The 24,976-nt window shown below is 48.2% G+C and overlaps 1 protein-coding gene across 1 annotated transcript in view; it reads left to right on the forward strand.

The window, feature by feature from the left end:
• Nucleotides 1–24,976, forward strand: part of SUCLG2 (succinate-CoA ligase GDP-forming subunit beta) — a 244,502-nt gene that overhangs the window by 210,343 nt on the left and 9,183 nt on the right. The window contains exon 10 of the mRNA XM_059663021.1: nt 16,019–16,139. Within this exon, the coding sequence (XP_059519004.1) occupies nt 16,019–16,139 (121 nt within the window). The remainder of the gene's footprint in view (nt 1–16,018; nt 16,140–24,976) is intronic.

A 24,976-nucleotide genomic window follows, 5' to 3' on the forward strand; every position in this document is an offset into this window, starting at 1 on the left:
TTCAGAGAAGCAGGAAAGCTTTCTTCATCCTTTTTTCTTCCCTCAGTTCAGCAAGAGCTCCACTTTTAAGTGGAAGAAATAATGCTAGTTTTTCCGCAGGGATTGATGGGAAATTTCTTCTCTTTGCTGAATTGCACTGGCCTGTAAGGGACACCTGTCACATTTATGTTTCATATTGACCTTGCCTTACTTAACTCCCTCTGTGTAACACTGTACCACATCTTTTCATGATTTTTAAGAAGCTCTATTAAGCAGTACAGTCAGAATTGTTGGGGACTTGAAGTATATTTCATCATGAAATTGATTTAATTTTTTGTGGATAGTCCCATACTTACCGATGCACTTAAAAATTTATATTATTTCCTGGAATTTTTTATCACATTTTTTTTATCACATCTAATCCTCACCAGAGGATATTTTTCCATTGATTTTTAGAGAGATTGGAAGAGAGAGGGAAAGACAGAGAGAAATATCGATGTGAGAGAAACACATCAATTGGTTGTCTCTTGCACAAGCCCTGACCAGGGCCAGGGTTGGGGAGGAGCCTGCATTGGGGTACGTGCCCTTGAGAAGAATCAAACCTGGGACACTTTAGTCCGCAGGTCAGTACTCTATCCAATGAGCCAAACTGGCTAGGGCTCCTGGAATTTTTAAAGATGGAATTGCGATGTTAATGCCATAGAGCTTATCATTTAACATGTGGTACTTAAGACATATGTAACAGACCTTTTTTAGAAAACAGCCTAAATACTCTTCAGAGAAATAAGATATTAATGTCATACCAAATGCTCATGTTCATAAAGCAAAAAATAGCTAACAGGTCCCAAAGGAGCAGCATCATCATCATCATCATCATCATCATCATCATCCTAGTGGAATAATTCCACATAAAAATGTAAGAAAAACATCCTATTTCAAACCTAAGTTCATGCTACTTCCTCGTGCTCACAGTTTAGTATAGTTAAGTGTTTTTAATCCTAACCTGAGGACATATGTTTTTACTGCTTTTAAAGAGAAAGGAAGGGAAAGAGGGGGCACGGGGAGATGCATTGATATGAGGGCAAAACATTGATCAGTTGCCTCCCCTAAATGCCCTGACCAAGACTGAACCCGCAACCTTGTGGTCTACAGGAAGATGCTCCCACTGACTGAACCACCCAGCCAGAGCTGTTTAGTATATTGTAATGTGGCAAATGAGTGTAGTCTTTATTCTAACATTCAGTCAGTAAATAGTAAAATTATATTCATGTTTATTTGATGATCTGCCACATAGTGCATTGTTGAATGTATCCAATTGAAAGAACTCAGTTTCATCATATTTTCAATCAAACCCTTACTGGACTCTAGTCTTGATGACCAAGGAGGCAATCGAACCTCTAATTATTTGAGAAATGACACCTGGGTTTTATTTAAAGGTGGTACGCCTCAGCGTTCCTGGCATCTGAAGACTTGATTGACGGGGACTGGAGGACCTGCCTCCAGGGGCTCCCCACCTGGCCCTTGGCCGGGGGCTTCAGTTCCTTTAGACGCTGGGCTTCCTCGGGGTTGACAGGCAGTTGGCTTTCCCGAGTGAGCGAGCTGAGATCAAATGGAAGAAATCCGGTGCCTTTACTACCCGTCTTTACCCGTCTCAGAAGCCTCGTGTGGCCACGTCCATCATGTTCTGTTCACGCAAAGTGAATCACTAAGCTCAGCCCACATTCAAGGAGGAAAATTAAATGCTATCTAATGTCGAGGGGCGAAGCATGTGTGGACATATTAAAACCCACGGAAGATATTATAACCTTCATGGGAGAGGATTGGCTCTTCGCGTTGGATTCCTATGTGTGGGAAAGATGTTTCCGGCTTTGCCCAGGACTTGATCCAAGCCACTCTGGGTGACTGAAGGCGCTGTGAAGGCGGGTGGGGCGGGCAGTAGGGCTCAGTTGCTCCCATATGACCTTGGGTATGACCTTGAGAAAAAGCCCCCTAGCCTCTGTGCTGTGTGCCGTCTAAAGGGGAAGCCTGGCTTTCCTGTGGCTGAGAGGTGAGTCAGCAGGTAGGAGGCACTAGAGAATGCTGGCATCAGAGCGGTGGGCACGGGGCTGGCATTGGCATGGTCGTCGTGGCCGCCCGAAGGCTCCTGCTCCTCATCCCCCTCTTCTTTAGCCAAGGATTCCTGCTTGCATCTCCTCTTCAGACTGGCTTTTTCCTCCCTTCACAGCCTTCCTCAAACATCCCTTCATTCACACACACAACTGTTTTTTTCCAACAACATATCGCACAGCATGCAGGCCTGTGACATTCTCTGGGAGGGGCTGCAGAGCAGTGTTCCCTGGATCACCCCCACCCCGCCCCCTGGCCCTGAGGCCCGGCCGCCAGGCAGCTGCAGTGGGAGGACGGGTGAGGCTCTCAGATGCGTTGCCACCAATCAGCTCGGGGGTTTTCAGAATCCGGATTTCTGGCTTTTGAAAAATGAAGAGGTCTGGGCACAGGAGGCTCACATCCCCATGGCAACCACGGGAAGGATTGTGTGGCTGCAGTCTCTGTAGAGGAGGCACACCTCCCCCAGCGTGTCAGCGCCTTTTCTGCTGTCTCTGTCCAGCCCCTGGGCTCATCTACTCACTCACCTGCCTGGCTCTCGGTGGCACTGGGTTTGCCAGCCGTGCCCGGTGAACAGCCAGCACCGTGCAGCCCGGACAGTGTGTCCTCGCTCACACCAGCATTCAGGGGTGTGGGGAGGCGGTGATGCCTCACTTACACTTACATAGGAAGCGCTGCCCCTTCACAGCACCAGGCGCCTACGAGGACCGCCTTTGGAACCACAGCATGAAGCTGGGCTGTGCCTGTCCTCACACCCGGCGGGCAGAGATCACAGGCCGCCCAGCTAGCTGCTAAGGACTTCGGAGTGTAGCTTAGGGACAAGTGTGACAGGAAACTCTACGGACCACACTCTGTGGCAGGATTGGGCATATTATGGGAAAGGGGCATCCTAGTCGGGGCAGAGTCCTGAGCCACTCAGAAGACTGTCCCATGGTTTCAGGAGTGAGAACTTGGACATGGTACTTAAAAGAAAAAGAAACTAAAAGGGGGCACTTCAGAGCATTGATAAATAGATGCCTGCCTGTCCCAGGTGCTTCCGCTGTGGTAGGCCATGGGCAGGGATGAAAGGGATTTACGTGCCTTTCAGACCCTCCCAGCACAGAGGGAATGTGTATTCACGAAAGAAACCCATGTGGAGGGGCGTATGTGAGACGGTGAGGACGGTCTCTGCCAAGAAACGTTGGTCCAGATGTTTGAGAGAATAAGGGGCAGGTACAGGTGTGGGGATGAGAACGGAACTGACCGTAAAGCTGGTGTGTGTCTGAATCGCGTGGGTACGAACAGTACGTGTGCGTGCCTGGCTGTACCAGAGGCGCTCACTGCCCGGAAAACTCATGTAATTGCAGAGCTTCTGTTTCCTTGCCTACATTTCTCCTTGGTTCTAAGCCATCCCGCACAGATTCCCTTGAGTTTGCTTTATTGTTTACTATTAACAGCTGAATGGCACCGTTTATTTGCTTGATAAACAGAACAACGTGACTTGGGAAAATTGGGAGGCCACGACTTGCAATGAGTTCATCGGAGTTTCATGGAAGTTAAACATCACTTTTTTATGCGAAAACGCAGACCCACACCTTCACTTACTAACCATCTTTTCAGGTTTGTGTTCCTCCTGTAGACGGAGGCGGCCACGTGGGGCGCGGCGTATTGGGCGGACCTGTCATTATGCGGTGAATAGGACCGCAGGTCCCGCTGGGACCTCCCTCGCTTCCCTGCAGCTGGTGGAGCTGGGGAGGCCGCTGGCGCTGAGGCCCGTTCCCTTGGCGAGCTCTCGTTTGTCATTTATAATGGGCCGAGCGGAGACAATAAAGCATTTGGCTTGTTTTCCTTTCTCTGCCTTTACTTTAGGTAGAGATCCAGGCAGTTAATGAGCAATAATGTCATATACTTAGGTGTGAGCCATCTCTCCCCAGAAAACAGAAAAAGGAATGTTTGACTCATTAAATGGCTTGATCTGAGGGTGTTCAGATTTTTTTGTTTTTACTTTTTCTTTTATTGTTTAACTCATAGTGATGGACGTGTTGTAGAGAGGGGAAAACCAAAAAGAAAAAATTAACAACCTTATTGTTTTAGAAGGTTCAGCCTTCAATGAACAGATTTTTCCAAATTCACGCTGGGTTGATCAAATGAGGATGTTGTTAACAGTCTCACCAGGAGAAGCTGATGCCTCACTTACACCATCATTCACAGTGTGTGGGGGAGATGGTGACTCCTCACTTACACCATCATTCACGGTGTGTGGGGAGATGGTGACTCCTCACTTACACCATCATTCACGGTGTGTGGGGAGATGGTGACGCCCTCACTTACACCATCATTCACGGTGTGTGGGGAGATGGTGACTCCCTCACTTACACCATCATTCACAGTGTGTGGGGAGATGGTGACTCCTCACTTACACCATCATTCACGGTGTGTGGGGAGATGGTGACGCCCTCACTTACACCATCATTCACGGTGTGTGGGGAGATGGTGACTCCCTCACTTACACCATCATTCACGGTGTGTGGGGAGATGGTGACTCCTCACTTACACCATCATTCACGGTGTGTGGGGAGATGGTGACTCCTCACTTACACCATCATTCACGGTGTGTGGGGAGATGGTGACGCCCTCACTTACACCATCATTCACGGTGTGTGGGGAGATGGTGACTCCTCACTTACACCATCATTCACAGTGTGTGGGGAGATGGTGACTTCCTCACTTACACCATCATTCACGGTGTGTGGGGAGATGATGACTCCTCACTTACACCATCATTCACAGTGTGTGGGGAGATGGTGACTCCCTCACTTACACCATCATTCACGGTGTGTGGGGAGATGGTGACTCCTCACTTACACCATCATTCACAGTGTGTGGGGAGATGGTGACTCCTCACTTACACCATCATTCACGGTGTGTGGGGAGATGGTGACTCCTCACTTACACCATCATTCACGGTGTGTGGGGAGATGGTGACTCCTCACTTACACCATCATTCACAGTGTGTGGGGAGATGGTGACTCCCTCACTTACACCATCATTCACAGTGTGAGGGGAGATGGTGACTCCTCATTTACACCATCATTCACAGTGCGTGGGGAGATGGTGACTCCTCACTTACACCATCATTCACGGTGTGTGGGGAGATGGTGACCCCCTCACTTACACCATCATTCACGGTGTGTGGGGGAGATGGTGACTCCTCACTTACACCATCATTCACAGTGTGTGGGGAGATGGTGACTCCTCATTTACACCATTATTCACGGTGTGTGGAGAGATGGTGACTCCTCACTTACACCATCATTCACAGTGTGTGGGGAGATGGTGACTCCTCACACCATCATTCACAGTGCGTGGGGAGATGGTGACTCCTCACTTACACCATCATTCACGGTGTGTGGGGAGATGGTGACCCCCTCACTTACACCATCATTCACGGTGTGTGGGGGAGATGGTGACTCCTCACACCATCATTCACAGTGTGTGGGGAGGTGGTGACTCCTCACACCATCATTCACAATGTGTGGGGAGATGGTGACTCCTCATTTACACCATTATTCACGGTGTGTGGAGAGATGGTGACTCCTCACTTACACCATCATTCACGGTGTGTGGGGAGATGGTGACTCCCTCACTTACACCATCATTCACAGTGTGTGGGGAGATGGTGACTCCTCACACCATCATTCACAGTGTGTGGGGAGATGGTGACCCCCTCACTTACAGCATCATTCACAGTGCGTGGAGGAGGGTTCATCTGCAAATGGATTGATCCTGAGAGTGAGGGTAGAGGGTGCAGAACTGGGAGGGAAAGTGCATGCATCTGGGGCTAGCAGCTTGGGCTCTCTCATACCCCTAAACCCAAAGCCAGCAGAGAAGGTTACTGACCAGAATGAAAGTTTGTAATGAAGGCTTTCTTGAGACAATCAGAGACCTTTTTTGGTGGGACAACCTTGCTGAGGGACCTGGAGGTGTACAAACACCAGACTCCCCTCTCCTCCTGCCCCAGCCGGCCCAGGGCAGACCGGAGAGGAGCCCAGGGACGTTGCCCGAAGGTCAGCCTTCCAGGACCTGGAGGGCAGGTGGGAAAGCGGAGCCGACCTGAGAGGCACACAGCGTTCCAGGGCATGGATAGGTCCCAGTACATCCTTTTGATTGTCTGTCAAACATCCGCCTCAGGGGACAGAATCTTCTGGAATCTTCTGGCAACTCTACTGAGATTCACAAAAGGTCCACCTGGGGTGAGAGAGGGTGTGGCCAAACAATGCTAGACTCTGAGGTGGCAAGAGTTTGGTTAAATTTCTCCCAGCCGGCTGCAGGGCCTGTTTTGCCAATGTAGTTTTTACTTTGCTCCAGACACGGTATCCTGACATTTGCTGAACAGCTAAATAAATAGATGAGACTCCGCCCAGCAGGTACAGCAGGTAGGCAGCGCTGGCAGCAGTCTCAGCACTGTCCAGCAAGATGTCTGTTAGTGGCAGTGACGTTTGATGCTGTTAGTAGGTGTCAAATAACTGCTCCACCTACCTCCCCTGATCTAAACAGTATGGGGCAGCATTCCGCCAGGCCTTTTAGCGAAGCCCTAATTCAAACTGATACTGATGTTTGTAATTACAGATTTTTTCATGGGTAACATTTTGGAGGCTTTAAAAAATTGTATGTTTTGCTTATTCACCTGGATTTAAAATGTTGATGCTAAAGAACATTATCTCCAATGACAGTTTTGGAATTTAAAAGTATGGGTGTCAGGTGGGGGTTGGAGGTTATTTCACTGGGGTGAACAAAGGGTAGGATGTTAAAGAATAAATGGGAACTTTGTTCTTACAAAGAAGTTTGGCAGTAAACTGACTTTCACAAATACCCCAGTGAGCTCTGTTATGAGAAGAAGCATCGATGTGTTTTTAAAATTATTTTACTTAAAACAATTTTAATTTAAACTTTAGTGTATGCTAAATAGCTTATAACTTATTGAGATCTTAACTGGAAACTTAAAATTTTATTTTTCCCAGTCTGATAGGAATTTTTGTCAACCCTTTGTTTTTCCAGAAAACAAAATGATCAAATAGGTTTATTGGAACAGATGTATGAAGCATCCCAGAATCGTTCTGTGCCACTTTCATCTTACATTACACTTGTTATTTACAGAAACAGTGGGTTTTGCTATTAGCTAAATTTATCTTCATTTCTCTGTGGTGTGAAGTGTAAATCTGTGGTCCTAAGTTTTGGCTCTGTCTGCTTAGCTGATTTTTTTTTTTTAATTGATGTCAGTCATGAGTAAACGCAAAGAAATCACCCACAGAAGCATTTTTTTCTTTCCTGTAAGAACAGTTACTGTGTGGAGACTAGAATGTAGCAACAATAGACAGATAGACACCCTGTTTATAGATTAATAAATGGGTCCTTCACCCAGTTGCCAATCTGATGGGAGTTCTCTATATTAACGCTCCGGCTAATGATGATGGAGTGTACATATTCACATCCATCAGAATGCCAGTCTGAAATGATTGGACACATGCTGCTCAGAAAGAATGTCAATAAATATTCTTAATCTGCAGCACTGTAGCTCCCATTGCAAATGAAATATAGATACTGCATCATGAGCAATGAGCAGCCTGCCTGAGCGCAGTGCTCTGCTAGCTGGGGAGGCAGTTTTGTAACCCAGATATTTGTTAGCAGTCATAAGAATAGCTCGTTTATTAAGTGAGAGTTGTATGCCTTTTTAAAATCTTTTGATGCTTCCTGGTGAAAAGGTGTAACGCTCCCGGCAGCTTTTGCAGGAACTATTGAACACGAGGCCCCAAAGTACCGCATTCATGCCAGGAGTCTGAAATTCCTGCAGTGGCTCTGGTCCCCGGTTCGGAAGGATGTGGGAAATGTCTCTGTAAAAGATAAAACAAGCCTGTGCGGTTCCCTCAAATCTCCAACTTCTTTGACCTTTTTAACTCCCATCATGGTTGCTGGCAGCTGGGGAAGCGTTTGCAACCCGGGTCTGGCGGAGGCTCTCATGGTTCTTGGCTGTGAAAGCCTGCCCTTTGCAGGGACTTATACAGATGATCAAATAGTGAAATGATTGGCATGTTTGGGCAGAAGGACCTAGCTCCCTGTACCACCCAACCACCCAGGGCGCCAGCTCCTGAACACCTTTCTTGCCAGCTCTCTGGAATCAAGCTTTGAGCCCTTTGACTCCTGCAGAAAATGAGGTGTTATAAGTTAGAGCACAGGTAGGCTGCGCGGCTCGCATAAGCTAGAATTCATGCAATTTGACCGGCTGACTTTTTCATAAAGCTTTCCATAGGCCTTCTGCTTCATAGGAATTTTACAAAGCTTTGACTTAAGGAAAAAGGCACTCTCTTGGGAGGAAGTATGGCTTTACCATTTATATGCTGCAGTATCCGTAGTATTTTTAACTTGTTAACATAAACCAGTGTGCTCAATGGAAGGTGCTCTGGTCCTATCAGGAACTGGGACTCAGTCTTCAAATATTTTGGTTTGCATATACTAATGCATACATATAAAAGAGATTGGAGTGATCATGCTGGAGGGAGTTGAGTTTACTCACTGTTTAGCAAAATATATGTTATGTAACTCCAAAATGAGGGCGCAAAGATGATGCACTTGATGTGGCTCTTCCCTCGCTGTCCTGGCAGGCATTGTGAATAGGTCCCACGGAACCGGGACATGGATCATTGTCCTCAACACAGCACTCCCAACAGCCACTCGGTTCCCATCACTGCATCACCTGATGGCTAAAATCTGTATCAGCAATGATGTCTGAAATGGCATAGTTCTCTATGAGAATTTTACTTATCTTAATTAGAAATAATAACTGTGGCAAAGGGGGTAAATTCCAGCGTGTCAAAAACAGGGGAGGGGGCTGAAAAGTCTGCAGAGAGGGGTCTGGTAGGGACAGCTGTCCCAGTTCAGGGCAGCCTCTAGGTTTTGAAGGCCAGGACCACTCATACGATCATCACCACTCCTTAGTCCCATCTAAGTAGGTATTGCAAACCAGGAGCTCTGGTCAACTCTTTTATCAATAAACAGGAGACCCTGGATTGTGAAGGACCAAAGTTCACCTTCCACAAAACTATAAAAGGTATCTTATTTCTGATCCATTTTAAATGGACAGTGAGATTGGAAAGCAAGAAATACTTGTGCATCAACAGAGCACTCAGGAGTGTGGCCCTGAAGCTTGGAAACAAGACCACAATAGAGCTGGGACTCTTGGTTAATCATAAAGTCACTGGTGATAGAGAGACAGCCAGAGGGAGTAGAAAGAGCAGGACTTCGAAGTAGGACTGACTTGGTCCAAATCCTGGCTCCATTGCTTGGTAGGTGTGTGCCCTTGAACACGTTATTTAAGGTCTTAGAGGCCCAGTTTACTTATCAGAGAAGGTTGAACTACATAATTCCCAGCCCGAGGAAAATGAACTCTAATAATTAAGCCTCCATCCCGTTTTGCTGATTTCAGTAAGGAAACGATTGCAGGATACAAGCGGGGGAGAATTCAGGAGGAAGGGAACAGGCGTCAGGGACAGTGAGACACGTTTCCTTTGGGTCACCCTGCCTGTCCTCAGAGGTCAGTCCTGACGGGAATTTGGCTCTTCGTCCCAATGTTCACTCATCGGCTGTCATTCCCGCCATCAGTTTTGCAGTTAGAATGAAATGATTGGGTTTGTCTTCATTGGGTAATTAGAAAAACCAAAATACTGTTTGGTACTAGGGGTGATGTTTGCGATACTTCGTTTGGATTCTGAGGTTATCAGGCCTGAGGGTGAACTCATTAAAAGTGCTTTTTCCTTGGAAGAAAATAAAAGGGCAGAATGGGAGGGTGTTTTTCAATAAATATTATTTTTCTCATGTTATTTGCAGCTAGTTGGGGGGGGTGCATCTTTGCTTTAATCTAAGGATCCTTGAATTCATACAAAAGAAAATAATTTCAAACTTCAAGAACAAACCAGTGGTGGACAGCAGGCTGTGTAGCTTGCCCGGATTCCAGCAGAAGGCGAATTGGGTCCCCGCTGAAGCGATCTGTTGGCTCATGTGTGAGATTACAACGAAGCCCATGATTGAAGCCCTCCCTGCATCACGTCCTGATTGACTGAATCCATTTAGACTCCCCTCCGATGTAGCAGAGGTTTTTATTAAAAACAGGCAGACAAACACCAATTATCCAAGCTGCTGCTAATTTTCTTCATCATTTATTTGCTTTTGTTGGCTGCCAATGGATTAGAAGACATGACTAGAATTCAGCAGGGAAATGAAAACAACAACAAAAAGAAAAACAGTTGCACAAACACATACGGTTAAACAAGAACAACAACGTTCAAAATTAAAATAAATTTAATTTTAAAAAGTCTTTACCTTGCCCGGCTGGGGTGGCTCAGTGGTTGAGCGTAGACCTATGAACCAGGAGGTTACAGCTGGATTTCCGGTCAGGGCACATGCTCAGTTTGCAGGCTCGATTCCTTGTGTGGGGGACGTGCAGGAGGCAGCCGATCCATGATTCTCTCTCATCATTGATGTTTCTATCTTTCTTCTCCCTTACTCTCTGAAATCAATAAAAATACATTTTTAAAAACTTTGTACAGTCTTTATCTTGCCGAGTGTCAACACGCTTGCTTGATTCTTATCAGCAAGCCCACTGCAGTCGGGTACAGTTCCCATGCTGAACTGGAATAAGCAGAGGCAGACGCAGTAGTTTCATTTACTGCGCCAAATGCACATGCTGCAGCAGGTTTTAAATGCAGAACGGCACTTAAGCATTTGCAATAACTGTTGCAAAATGGCCGGCTTATTACCGGAGTCTTTTTGCTTGTTCCCTTCAGCCAATGTCAGGGAGTGAAAGAGAATAAAGTGAAGGCTTGCCCTAGCCAGTGTGCTCAGTGGTTAGAGCGTCAGCCTGCTCACTGAAGGATTACAGATTCCATTCCCAGTCTAGGGCATGTGCCTCGGTTGCAGGCCTGATCTCCGGCCCCAGCCGGGGCCCATGCAGGAAGGAGTCAACCAGTCTACATGTCTCCCTCACATAGATGTCTCTCTCTCTCTCCTCTTCTTATCTCCCTCTCTTCCTCCCTCCCTTCCTCCCTGCCCTTCTCTATTAAAAAAAAAAATCAATGGGAAAAATGTCCTCTGGTGAGGATTAACAACATCAGAAAAATGAAGACTTAAGTCATTTTATGAACTTGTTAAAGATACAGGTTTTTTGTGTGTGAATTTTTCTGACTGGGGTTCCATCGTGTTCATCAGATACTCAAAATTATTATGTTTCCCAAAAAAGGTTTTAGTCATGATTTTTATTGCTTGGCTTGTTTATTTGGAGTTGAGAGGAGTTTGTTAAATACCAAAGGCTGTTGTTGCTTTTCTTCTTTTGAATCTCATTCTCTACTTTTAATCGTGGACTGATATCGGCGGCAGGAGCGCAAAGCCAAGCACAGAGACAGGAACCCCTGCACCTGGGCTGCGGGCACCTGCGCAGCCGCCACAGCTGCCGCCCAGCTGGCTCCCCAGGGGCCTCACTGGGTGACTTTCCTTTTGAGAAACAGTGAATAGCAGCCTCTGTTCCCCAAGCACTTGGGGGCCTTCCCGTTTCCCTGGGCATTAAATAGACCCCCTCGGACTTCTCCTTCACATTCTTTCTCAAGGAAAAAAAAACAACTATTCAAATCGCTGTTGCTGTCCTCATGGAGGAGCAATTAGTGCATATGCTAATGAATGGGCCATGAGGCTCACATTGAAAATCTGACATGCTTTGTAGGTGCTAAATAATACTGTCACAATGCTTTCATTTTCAAACCCTCTTCATTCCGTTCTCGGTTTCAGGTTACAGATTACAGTAAGTAGCTAATTAGAGCAATTGGCCCAGAATGAAACTTAGATCTGACTCCCGTTAAAGTGCAGACTGCAGCCAAGTACTTCACAGGGGCGAGAAGGGTGAAGCAGGGTCCTCCCATCCAGGGGTGATGCCTCTGGGTGCCGGGGTGCCCGTGCCTCCAGAGCACCTGTGCCTTGTGGCTCCTCATGTAAAACTGCTAACTGCTCTGTTGGTTTCACACAAACTCTTCTTCTCTCTCCCCTTCTCGCTGCTTCTCTCTCTCCCTCTCTCTCCCTCCTCCCCTCCTGCCTCTCTCCCTTTCTCCCACACACAGTACTTTTCTTTCTTGCTCTCACTCTCTCTTTCCTACCACTGCTGTGCATGCTGGCATTGTAGTCTCCTTATACTCTCCTCTCTGTCCCTCCCTCCCTCTCCTGTCACTCTTCCCAACTCCAAGGGAAGCTACTTTCAAGACTAGCCTTCACCCAGCTCTGGAAAGAGAAGGAATCAGCAAAAGATCCAAGGCCCTGGCCCTGGCCGCCGGCCGCTCCGCCCGGCCTGCGGTGATAGCCCTGCCTTCCTCCTGGCTGCTCTGCAGGAGGGCCTGGCCTCTCCCCCCTGGTGTCCTGGAGCCTCGCCTCCTCGGGAAGCCTCTCGGGGCGCAGCAGCTGCGGCTCTGACCGCCCAGGCCTTAGTGAGTGAGACGCCTATACAATGGGAATAATAGCGCGTAGTCCATCAGGTTGTTGACAGGACTAAATGAGCTAATGCATGTGAAATGCTTAGTGCATGCCCGTAAGATACTGAATATATATACTGTATATGCAGTGACCTCTTTTACTTTAAATCCCCATCCTCTTGTCCTCCTGCCCTTTGGCAACCAGCAGTTGGTTCTCTATCTATGGGTCTGTTTCTACTTTGTTTTGTTTATTCGTTTGTTGTTGTTTTCAAGATTCCACATTTAAGTGAAATTATATGATATTTTCTTTCTGTCGACTTACTTCACTCGGCGTGATGCCCTCAGAGCCGGACGGGCGCTGCTGGCTTCCAGGTCTGGCTCTAGGCTGGTCTCTGCAGGCCTTGAGGACAGCGGTGACGCCTCACTCACCTCCTCCGCAGGCACGTCCCTTTGTGCCTGGTCAGGCGGATGGCCAGTCAGTGTCTGCTGACATGAAATCCGTCCCCCGAGGCTGCCCGTGGTAGGTGTGGCGCTGTGGCAGGGATGTGCCAGCTGGGGGTGCGAGCCTGCGTGCCCGTGGAGAGGAGCCGAAGGCGACCGCACAGGAGTGTTGCCTTTGGGGGATGGGGTGCCGGGGGAGAGGGGAATACACTGCATTGGAGAACAACAGGCCCCACTTCTCAGCAAGTCTAACCAAGCCAGTTACGCCTGCTGTTGGCAAAGCGGGCTTTTCCTTGGGCAGCACCAGTGCAGGCGGTGTCCCGTGCAGAGTATGTTTTCAGGGTCAGGTGCTCAGTAAACACGAGATGCTGCAGGTAAAGAGACGCATGGACCTGGCCCCGGAGGCAGCAGGTTCACAGCCACATTGTCACGCCTTCCAGGACCCACCACCGAGCAGACGGGTCACAGGGCCCGGGCCTCTGGTCACCCCGCCCACTCCTGTCCGTGTCGAGGAATTCAGGACGTTTGTGCTGTGATGCGAGCACTCCGTGGAGAGCTCATACCGTTTGATACGGATTAACAGGAGGTCACTCAAGTTCTGGGCCAGCACGGCTTCACTGAGTGGGCAGAGGCGTGCGGTGCCCATGCGAGTTCGGCTGGAAGGCCTGGCTCCCCACTCACCGAGCCTGGTTCCGATTGTCTCTCGGACCCTGGAGTCAGCATTGCTCTGAGTGTTTTTCTTTCATTGTTCTGGCAAGTTCCTCTCCATCCCACAGCTGTTTGGAAGCTGCTCTCTGCTGAGCCTCCAGCCTCGGTGCTACCAGCCTTTAAACGCAGCTATTAGGGAGCAAGCTCCTGCACCGGTCAGCCTGCTGCGAGTGTAACGGGAGTCGCCGGGATCTGTAATTGGGTTGGGAAATACTGCTCACTTATTTTAGTCTTAAGTCATTACCTTCTTATTGAACGTCAATAACTTTGCTTTTCTATTATATTCACATTCAACATAGCTGCAGTTTACTGAAAGGTTTTTTAACTCTTACTTGCTGTCTAGGTAGCCTGCCCACTTACATCATTACTTGTTGAAATAAATGCATGTATAGTGTAGCCACTATGGAAAACAGTATGCAGACTCTTCAAAAAATAAAAAATAGGACTGCCATACGACTCAGTAATTCCACTTCTGGGTATTTATCCAAAGAAAACAAAAAACACTGATTCAAAAAGATACATGCACAGCTAAGTTGACTGCAGCAGCACTTACAATAGCCAAGATATGGAGGCAACCCAAGTGTCTCTCAGTACATGAGTGGATGAAGATGTGGTGCATTCACACAATCAACTCTTACTCAGATAAGAGGAATGAAAGCTTGCGTCTGCAGCAACCTGGGTGGACTCGAGGGCATTATGCTGAGTGAAGTAAGTCGACAGAAAGAAAATATCATGTAATTTCACTTAAATGTGGAATCTTGAAAACGACAACAAACGAATAAACAAAGCAAAGTAGAAACAGGCCCATAGATAGAGAACAAACTGCTGGTTGCCAAAGGGGAGGAGGACAGGAGCATGGGGATTTAAAGTAAAAGAGGTCACTGCATATACATACACATATTCAGTAAGTGCTTTGCAGGCATGTACTGAGCATTTCACATGCATTATCTCATTTAGTCCTTGCAACAACCTGACGGACTGAGCGCTATTCTTCTCATTGTAAAGGTGAATAAACCGTATTCAAGGCAAGGCATGTACCTTGCCCAAGGTGCGTGCCGGCCCCGGCTCTCACAGCTGGCATTAGGGAGAATAGGGGGCTATCTAGAGAAGTGATGGGGAACTTCACCACTGCTCCTTGGTAGCTTGGCGACCTTGGGCACATCCTGTGAGTTCTCTGAATGGCTCTGTCAGCTCCAGAGGGCTCCCCCTCCCTTTACTTTCTGAATAGTTTTCTGGCAGGGATCAAAATTAAAAATGAGGGTTCGTATAACGGCACTTTCTAAAACAGCGAAGTGCTGAACAAACGTGAGGCACTCCTTTCTCGTGTGCTTTGTGTAGCCAGTTTAGCATATTGAACCACGGGACTGGCGCTGGCATGCAGCACTCGTATATGCTTTGCAATTAGTGTAGCCTAATTTAATTGTGATTCCATTGTTGGGATTTTGATGCCTCCCGCTTGATGAATGGCCATTTTTCTGGGGGTGTTATCAGTTAATCTAGGTAATGAATTCTCTTCATTATCTTGTTCTTCATGTTAATTATACGGGATTTTCTTATGCCTATTTATCAAGTCAGGACAAGTACAATTTTCTTTTTGCCCACACGCCTTTGAATCTGGAATATGCAGAAACAGGTTAACATGATTGGTTTAAATTTACATTTCTGATAAGTTCCAGTCAGTGGCTTGACTTTTCTTACATCCTTATTTATGGTATAAGCTTGTATCTCTTCTTTTTGGGGGGTCTATGTCCATTTTATAAAAAATGTTGTTATCTTAGACAATTAAACTATCTCTGACTTTTGAGAGAGTACCTCTAGCATATCAAAATGGTATTAAATAAGCATGGAAAGCGTCTATCTTTGCATATTAATATGAAACAACAAATAATAACATTCTAATGTTGAAATATTCCATGAAGCACCATGACAGGTAAAATTTAAGTGTAAACCATGGGAAGAAAAGACATTAGTGCATGAAATCTTAAACGACACTACTCTTAAAAGAACAGTTCCAGACAAGTGTCTAAGGAAAAGCAGAAGACCGTATATAATGAGTGAATGGGGACTGAATTCATTTTGAGTTCAGAGAAGTGATTGATGGGCTAATATGGGCTAATGTTATATATTGATATTTATTAATTTAACATTAAATTTTAACTTTCGTAATATTTTCTAGGCCTTTTATTTAATATTTACGTTCTGTGTTTAAAAATCTTTTTTTTATTTGCCTCTATTGTTTAGCCAGTTATTTTTGAGAATGTTGGCCGTCAGCATTTTGATAGGCACCTTTCTGCTTTTGACTTCAGGTTGAAGCCATCCTCGTCAATATTTTTGGTGGAATTGTCAACTGTGCCATCATTGCCAATGGGATCACCAAGGCCTGCCGGGAGCTGGAACTGAAGGTGCCTCTCGTGGTCCGGCTTGAAGGTGAGTTATGGGTGATCTCCACAGTCCATCACCCCTCTGCCAGGTCAGGTGACCACAGTCCATCACCCCCCTGCCAGGTCAGGTGACCACAGTCCATCACCCCCCTGCCAGGTCAGGTGACCACAGCCCATCACCCCTCTGCCAGGTCAGGTGAGCAGAGTGTTCTGTGCTTACAAACTTCCTGAGAGAACAGAAGGAAACACAGGTGTAAGTAAGATGAAACAAGTGCAGCATGGCAGTGATTCTGTGAGCATCTAATAGGCTCATGTAGATTGTAACTCTCCAAGAATGGCATATGTTAGGATTCTCCAAATTTTCCAAATGCATTTCAGAGTGGAGCCCTTTTATTATGAATCATTTTGTGAGATTAGTGTTTTGAAAGAAACAGTTTGAGATGCTGCTCCAAGAATTATTCATCAAGAGAAGGCAATGGCTGTGGCCTAGCACTCCTTTTCTGCTAAAATGGTGGACCCAAAGAGCTCTGGCTTATTGGAGTTGTATATTCCATTATTATTGATTAATTCAATGATTTCCTAAGTGGAACTTTAAAAATATGTTTAAATAATTAGTTTGTATTTTAAAATTAAATTAAATTTTTTTCTTTTTTGTTAATCCTCACCCAAGGATATTTTTCCCATTGATTTTTTTTAAGAGTGGAAGGGAGGGAGGGGGAAAGAGAGAGAGAAACATCAATGTGAGAGAAGCACATTGATTAGATGACTCCCACACATGCCCCGACCCAGGGCAGGGATAGACCCTGCAATCTAGTACTGGGAATCAAACCAGTGGCCCTTCTGTGCAGGCTGATGCTCTAACCATTTAGCACACCAGCCAGGGCTATATTATTTTTTATATTATTTCTTTAAAAAATACGTTTTTTTATTGATTTCAGAGAGGAAGGGAGAAGGAGGGAAAGATAGAAACACCAATGATGAGAGAGTCATTGATCTGCTGCCTCCTGCACGACCCCTACTGGGGATGGAGCCTGCAACCAGGAATCCAGCTGTGACCTCCTTATTCATAGGTAGACAGCCGACACTCAACCACAAAGCCACACAGGCCGGGTTATATTATTTCTTTTATATATAAATATATGAAGTATATATTTTATGAAAAATAAATGTGTTAAATTTTTAATAAGAATAGCAGCATTGTTTTACATTTTTGAAATCTCTTTAATATGTAGTTTAATATTTGCTTCATTTTATCTGTTGCAATATGTTGTTTTGGTTGAAGTAGATGAAGAAAACCTGGCCTCATATAGAGCTATTTATTTGGAAAAGGGAGGAGTTTTTAATAATCATTTCATGTAATTTTGAATATTCTTTGGTGCTCCACTAAAGTCTATGAGCAACAGTTTCTTTATTAAAGATTTGTTTTATGTGCAATCTGAAATGACTTTAATGAACGCCTCATGTTCTATCCTATTAAAGTCCGTTGGTCCATCTTGCACATGAAGTGGATTTTATGCATGCATGGTTTGTAATATCATGAATTGATCATATGGAGCATTTTGGATTATGAAGATCTAAAGGTTGACACATTTCAACATACAGTATAAAAAAGTTCCACATTTGTTAATATCATAGCATCTTCGCCCTGGCCTGTCCCATGTACCTAAAGGTCTCGGGTTAGCTCCCGATCAGGACACATGCCTGGGTTGCAGGTTGCCGGTAGGTGTGCAGGAAGCAACCCATTGATGTTTCTCTTTTACATCAATATTTCTCTCCCTCTCTCTCCTTCTCCCTTCCTCTCTCCCTGAAATCAGTAAAACACCATTCTCATCAGAGAAGCTCGCAAGTACTGGGAGCCTTTCAAGGTGGTAGATGCAAGTTTTCCAGAATTCTAATTTCCACATAAATGTACAAAGTTGATCATCAGCCACAGAGCAGTCGGTTGTTTTTCTGGAGGTGGCAGACTCTCTCCCTCCATTTTCCATAACGTCCGCCAGAGCAGTCTGAGCCAGCACAATGTGTCCTGTTCTCCCCAGGCCTGGGCCCCCGGGCAAGGGCCTCGGACTCCTGGCGCAGCCCAGCCGCGTGCTGTCCCTCGGAGGCCCTGCAGCTCAGGGTCCAGCTCATGTGTGTCCCTCGGAGGCCCCCGCAGCTCAGGGCGCAGCTCATGTGGTTCCCACGGAGGCCCTGCAGCTCAGGGTCCAGCTTATGTGTGTCCCTCAGAGGCCCTGCAGCTCAGGGTCCAGCTCATGTGTGTCCCTCGGAGGCCCTGCAGCTCAGGGTCCAGCTCATGTGTGTCCCTCGGAGGCCCCCGCAGCTCAGGGCGCAGCTCATGTGGTTCCCATGGAGGCCCCCGCAGCTCAGGGGGCAATGCTTGTGGACTTCCCCCTGAACTTAACCCTGAGAAATTGTCTGTAAGGAAAAAATCTTCTCTAGAAAACTCAAAAATTACCTTTCTGGGAAACAAATTAAAAATAAGAAATATCACCTAAACAAAGATATAAAAAGCAACTTAAAAAGTTATTTTAAGTATTAAAAAAGTTACTTTAAGTATTTTAAGTACTTAAGGGTTGAGACTTAGAAAAATTAGTATTTTCCACTGTTCATTAAGGACACCCGGCTTGAAAGTGCACCCTGTATGGCAAGTGTGCGGTGGGGGGAGCAGGACTAGCCCAGGTTGGTGCTGCTGCTTCGATTCCGTGGTAGCGGCTGGCACTTTACCCCCCATCACCTTTGCTTCATCAGTGCAAATGCCAACAGAGCATCATTGTTTTTAATATGATCATTTTAGTATTACTGCTACAACAAAAACCACGTTTCACGCCAGGGGCCGGCCTCCCCTGAGTTCTGGGGACCCCACTTTGAGAACCACTGTAGCAGAGAGGCAAAAATAGGCCCTTTAATGTGAGAACTAGCAATAGGCCTGTGGACGCCATCACAGACTTCAGAGTGCAGTGGCCAGGCAGCCCGGGGGTAGATTTCTGCATATCATCCTTGGGACAGCTGGTCTCCCCATGTTCCGCGCTGGTGCGTCATTCCGCAGACGCGGTCCCCACGGGGGATGTGGCCCCGGTGTGTCTCCGTCCCGTGAGGGCGAGACCCCAGCACAGCCGCAGCGCTGGTCTCCGGCTCCTCCTTGTGCCCCTTCCTCCTCTCCCTCTCTTCCCGCTCTTCCCTCTGAGACGCCACCCCACAAACTTCCCTCAGGACCAGGCGGACCTGATAGAAATAATGACAAGAGAAAAAAGAAAGTAGCAGAAGCGCCAGTTGGCAAAGTTTAACATGGACTTTCAAACATCTGCATGAATTAAATCTTAACACGGCAAAGGCAGCAGGACTGATTCCAGTGAAAAATCACTGAAGTAGTTGATCAAGGAGCTGCTGGGCATCAGTGTAGCTCGGAGTAAAGGGCTGGTGTCCACCTTTCTCAGGTCAGAGTGGCCAGTGACCCTCAGGTTCGACCAGTCAGCTCTGTGTCTGTAAAAGGAGAACCGGCGTCCAGACTAGTGTCTGCCACTGAAAGTGACTTGACGTGTGTGCCTTGGTGCGCCCTCTATCCTGTGACCCTCCCTGCGCCTGCGTTGTCAGCAGGTCCGTCCTTATTAGCTTTAGGTTCTTTCCTAGGAAAGCAAGTTAGCCCACTTTTATTTCCCCCCAAAGCCTGAAAGGAGCAGTTCTCTTTTTCACATGGTGCTTAGTATTCCAGAAGGAAATGATCTCTGACATCGAACATCTCCCTGTCGTGTGTACCTGGATAATAAACACGCTGGAACACGCTAAATACCACATCCACGGTCACCTCCCTGACTGATCTCTATTGGCTGTGTCAGAGGTCTGCCCGCGCTGCTGGAAGTGTTGACATTTCTAAGTTGTTAGACAATCAGATTTGCATCTTGTGAGTCAGTGCACTTCCAAAGTATATGCCTGTGGGGGTTTAGTTGGTGAATTATATACTAAGTACTCTGTGCAGGTTACTGAGCTTTGGGCATTCAGGAGGATGTACAGAAATATAAGAAATGACCTCCATTACTAGACGGCTGGGGAAATAAAAGAGAAAGAAAGAAGATGTAACAATACAAGATAATGTATGTGCAGTGCTAGCAAGTGTTGGTCCTACTAGAACCTGCTTCTGTGTCAGGGCTTCCCAGAGAGCCAGCCGCCAGCAAGGCTTCTGGAACCTTCAGAAATATTATCGCCACAGTGTCCCCAGTGATGGGGGACTTGCAGGTGATGAATCTAGATAAGCTCAGACAGCAGACTGCCCCAAAGCTTTGTGGGCTAAAGCGGCCCTCGTGACCTTGACCCTGCTCTTCCAGCATCGGGGCCTGTCCTGTAACAGGCACCTGGGACCTTTATCAAAGGGGGAGCAGGAGAGCTTTCGACACTCCCGGATCCCAGCAGTTTCTTTCCATCTCCTGTGGGAGTAGCATCTTGTTGATAAATGTCCTCAGCAAGGTCGTGCCAAGGACACTCACTCACGTGATTTCGGGAAACCAGCAGCCCCACACCAAGGTTAGGACTATCCCAAACTTGTATTGTGCTACATATTAAACCAGGGAAAGATGAAGGATCGTGCCCCAGCTCTACTCCCAGCACTAATATTAACAAAATGCAGAAATCGGAGGTGGCATTATCCATAAAGGGAACGAAACAGGAACCAAGCAAGTGCTCGCTCTGCGAAGGGAGTGCAGGCTCTGTTTCGTGCGTCCCTCCAGCGAGTGCTGCTGTCGGCCCACTTCCGTTGGCATCCCCCTCTTTACGCCCCCTGGGTATCGAGCACTGTAACTATCGTGCATTTAGAGATGTGAGTTAGCAAAGAGATATTATAAAAGGAGAACTTCCAAATTGAATGTGGAAATAAGTGCGATGTGAATCATGGAAAGAAAGGAGGAGGGAACTTAGAGGATCAGAAGACAGCACATCTGTTCCATACGCGTGAGTTGGCACTGGGATCCTAACGGTGACAGACAAGCCCTGGCCGGTCGCGCTGTCCCAGGGAGCAGTGACTTTGCAGCAACACATTGTGGCTCAAAGAACAGAGTGGGAACATGCAGTTAGTAGCCAGAGTGTGTGACATTGGCACGTAGAACCCAGGTAGGACTGTCACATGGAAGTAAAAGTGGATATAAAAGCAAGGCAGAGTGGGGAGAGGGGGAGGGGGAGGGGGGAGCTAGGGTTCACCATCTAATGACCAGGAGGAGGATGGCATCCTTGGTGCACTTGGGAAAGTGAGCGTGGGAACTAGAGAGAATGAGAGAGTCTTATGTGCGGGGTGGGGAACCTTTTCTCTGCCCAGGGCCGTTTGGATGTTTATAACATTATTCAAGGGCCACACAAAATTACCAACTTAAAAATTAGCCCGCTATATTTGCTCAAACATGTAATTAACTCCCCCTAATGCCTTGGCAGGCCCAGACCAAATGGTTTTGAGGGCGCATATGGCCCTCGGGCCGGACGTTCCCCACCCCTGCCTCAGGGCAGAGCCACCCTTCTTCTGAGAGGAAGCTCTGCTCTCAGATGGAAGGCACGTGGAGGCGGGATGTGGAGTGTGGGGGTGAGCCACGGGGAGGTGCGAGCAAATGCACGCCACCCCCACCGAGGGCCCCAGCAAGGCACCCTCAGGCCCGGCCGCCTTGGACATTGTTCCCCAGCAGCACGGCCCAGGTAACGGAAGAAACCAGCCAAAACCAAATTCTGCCGCAGGTCTGGTCTCAGCCCTCCAGCGGGAACCGCTGGTGACTACAGGGATCTCTGAGGTGTTCCTCTTATGTTCAGTCTAAGCTTTTCATTTGCTTTCTTCTGGGTTGGAACATAAGTTCTGCTCCTCCCACAAATCTCCCTGCGTTTAGCTCCATTTTACCCAGCCTTACACTGTGATTTTTCTAAACAGAGCAAGTCTTCCTTGCCTCTGGTGACCGAGGCAGACGAAGGGGCCAGAACATGCTGGACGATTCCAGGGGTAGTTTCCAGTTAACTTGACACAGCACTGTGCTTCCTGTCTTAGCCGATGTGTTTCTCGGGGTCTTTATCCATATTAATAGGTATTAAAAATGGTCACATTTCCAGAACATACACCCTTGTCTAGCCAGTGAAAGTGAGGTGAGAAAGGGGTGTTCATCACCCTGACATCTATGTTAAAGCCAAGTGACACGTAAAGGAAACCAAGTGTGCCAGAAAATGTTTACCGGAGTCTGAATTACAATAATAAATAATTGCTGCTAACAGCCATTAGCTGCTTCCTACGTTTCGGATTCTCTGACACATGGCTGTATGGTCCGAACAAGTAGGAGACGTTTCCTAACCAGGATAACAGGCATGTCAGCAGCCGGTACTAGATGCATTGGTAGTATCTCTTTCTTATGAATGAACATGGTGGCCTCTCTGCTTGCTTGGTGGCCATTTGGAAGCCCTGGCCTCCTGCCCGCAGCCACCGGTCTGTGGCTCGCATCTGAGAGCCTCTGGTGCCCTCACAGTGTAGGAGTGTCCCGATGAGAAGCTCTGATCAGTCAGGTCAGCTGGAGCTGGTGGCGTTTCGTGGACAAATCTTTGTTCTCAGCTGAATAGTAAGCATCGCTGTTTAGCAGCGGGTAAGGAGACGACTCTCTCCCCTTTGAAACGGCCACTTAATAATGACAGGTGTTCACTGGCCGTGTCAGAATAGGGCTGACCAGCTCAGCACAGGGTTGCTTTTCTTTAAAAGACTCCTGGTCAGTTGAACAACCACATTCTGTGGGGAGCTTGTTAGCTTTTGTCGACAGTGGTTTCTGTTATGAATGAAGAGCACGTTGTCTGGAATGAGCTTTTCTTTGCTTATTGCAGTGTATACACACGCAGCACAGAAGTTACATGGGCGGTTAATTCAGGCCGACCCATGATACTCCTGAGAAACACACGGCATTACTCGATAGCCTTGTGTAGCCAATGTGGGGACATGCCCCACCTCCCCGGGTGCAGCCTGTTGCTGCTGTGGTTGGGAACGTGGCCCCTGGAGGGGTCGGATGTTCTGTGCCAATGTGCATCGCTTTTCCTCTGTGTGTGATCCTCAGTCCTCCTTCGGCTCCCATTTCTTGCACACCCACCTCTCACCTTGCTTTCTGCCCGCTGGTGCCCACATACCTCTCCTCATCCCCTCCCTCCATCACTGTCACCGTGCGTGTGCCTTGCTGGCATTCCGAAGCTGTCACCTCTCCTCCCTGTAAGTGTTAGTCATTATCACCAGGTTAAACCAAAAGAGATGCTGGACACAGTCTTGCTCTGTCACGAAGCCTTAAACGCTCCCATTGTCTAAGACGGTAACACTCCTTAGCCCACGCCCCACCCGGCCTCGCCTGAAGTGTTAGCTAGACTGCTCAGAGCTTCTGTAGATCGAATATTTCCGTTTCCAGACAGATGCTCGATGATGTCTGCCACTCTGGCTTTTCATCTCACCCTTCGGTGGTGCGTGTGACTGAAATACATGCCATTTGGACCCGCGCTGCCTCTCGCTGCAGGAAGCCCGTCCTGTAGTGCCGGGACCAGGGCTCCCGAGGGCCCAGGGCTCTCAGGGGAGGGTGGCTCCCGCACTGCGCAGCGTGGGTTTCCTTTTTCTTTTGGATGTAACAACTGGAGCTCCAACGGCCTTAATGAAAAGGCGGCTTCTGGGATTGCACCTGGGAAGCTCCCTACGCTGCCTCTCACGCCCTCTTGTTCTTTCTTGGTGCCTCTACCCTTGGCCTCTGTTGAGGCAGCTGGTCCCCGGTGTTCCCACAGACCAACCATCTATTACGCCCATCCAACTGGGCGTGTTGTTGGGCCTTTGAGGGGACCCAGCAGACTCTTCCCCATCTGGGTTTTGTTCCTGCTGAGAAATAAGATACAGGACTCAGGGGACCAAACTGCCGCCTCCGTGACTGAGAAAGAAGCGGCAGCTGCACCTCATGGTGCACCAACAGCGGCTTCCTTACCGACCGCGGAGTTCTGCAGCGTGACGCCAGTCACGGGCGCTTTGGACCTGGGCCCTGGGCGGGCCTCCCACCTGGAAGCCTGCAGGTGAGAGACGCCTGGGCCTGGGAGCAGCCCTTTGGGAGGGAGGGCACAGGAAGTGCGAGGCTGGCTCTTCTATCAGGTGTTCCATCAGATCGGCCCTGCCACCACTGCCACCACCACTGCCACCACCGCCGGCAGCAGGGCCAGAGCCTGCAGTGCTGTGTGATGCCTGGCCCCTCATGCATGTCACAGGGCATTAGTCTGCCCTTGGCCTGGGCGGCCTTTGGGTCAGGTGCCCACCCCAGTCTAGGCAGTGGTCATCCCTTCAAGCACAAGAGCCTGACGCTGTTTCCTGAGTGGAAGCTGAGCATGGGCACCTGAGTAAGGAGGGGTGTCTGAGCCGGCAGGTATGGGGCTGGCATCTGAGTCCTGCCCCACATCACACACCACTGGCTGCCCCTGGGGGCTTCCTGAGTGACCAGTGAGCTCATGTCTGCAGCCTCAGGCTCCTTATGTGACGCGTGAAGGCTATCAGAGAACTGACACCCGGGTGGATTCCCCGTGTGCTTTCACAGGTGATGGGTGTGTCCTGTTAAAAGGACTCTCCCAAGAGCACCACCTTGGGGCTGCCCAGAGCAGAGCCACCTGAGCTGCGAGTGTTTCAGAGCAGGGAGGCCATAGGACTCTCATCTGCCACCTTCTGTTGCTGGTGGCCGCCTGAGGTGCTGTGGGAGGCAGACCCCGGGAAGGCTCTGTGCTCATCCCGTCCACCACAGAGGTGGGGCGAGGGGTGTGCTTTGGCTCAAAGCGCTGAGGTGGGGTTTCCCCCCCAGAAGCACAGCTGGGCATCAAAATGGGCGGTGGGGCTGCGCTGAGAGCGCTCCAGATGCAGCTGGTGCTTACGCTCCCCTGGCCCTG

The sequence above is a fragment of the Myotis daubentonii genome, chromosome 14 (genome assembly GCF_963259705.1).
Source record: "Myotis daubentonii chromosome 14, mMyoDau2.1, whole genome shotgun sequence".
Taxonomy (NCBI): Eukaryota; Metazoa; Chordata; class Mammalia; order Chiroptera; family Vespertilionidae; genus Myotis; species Myotis daubentonii.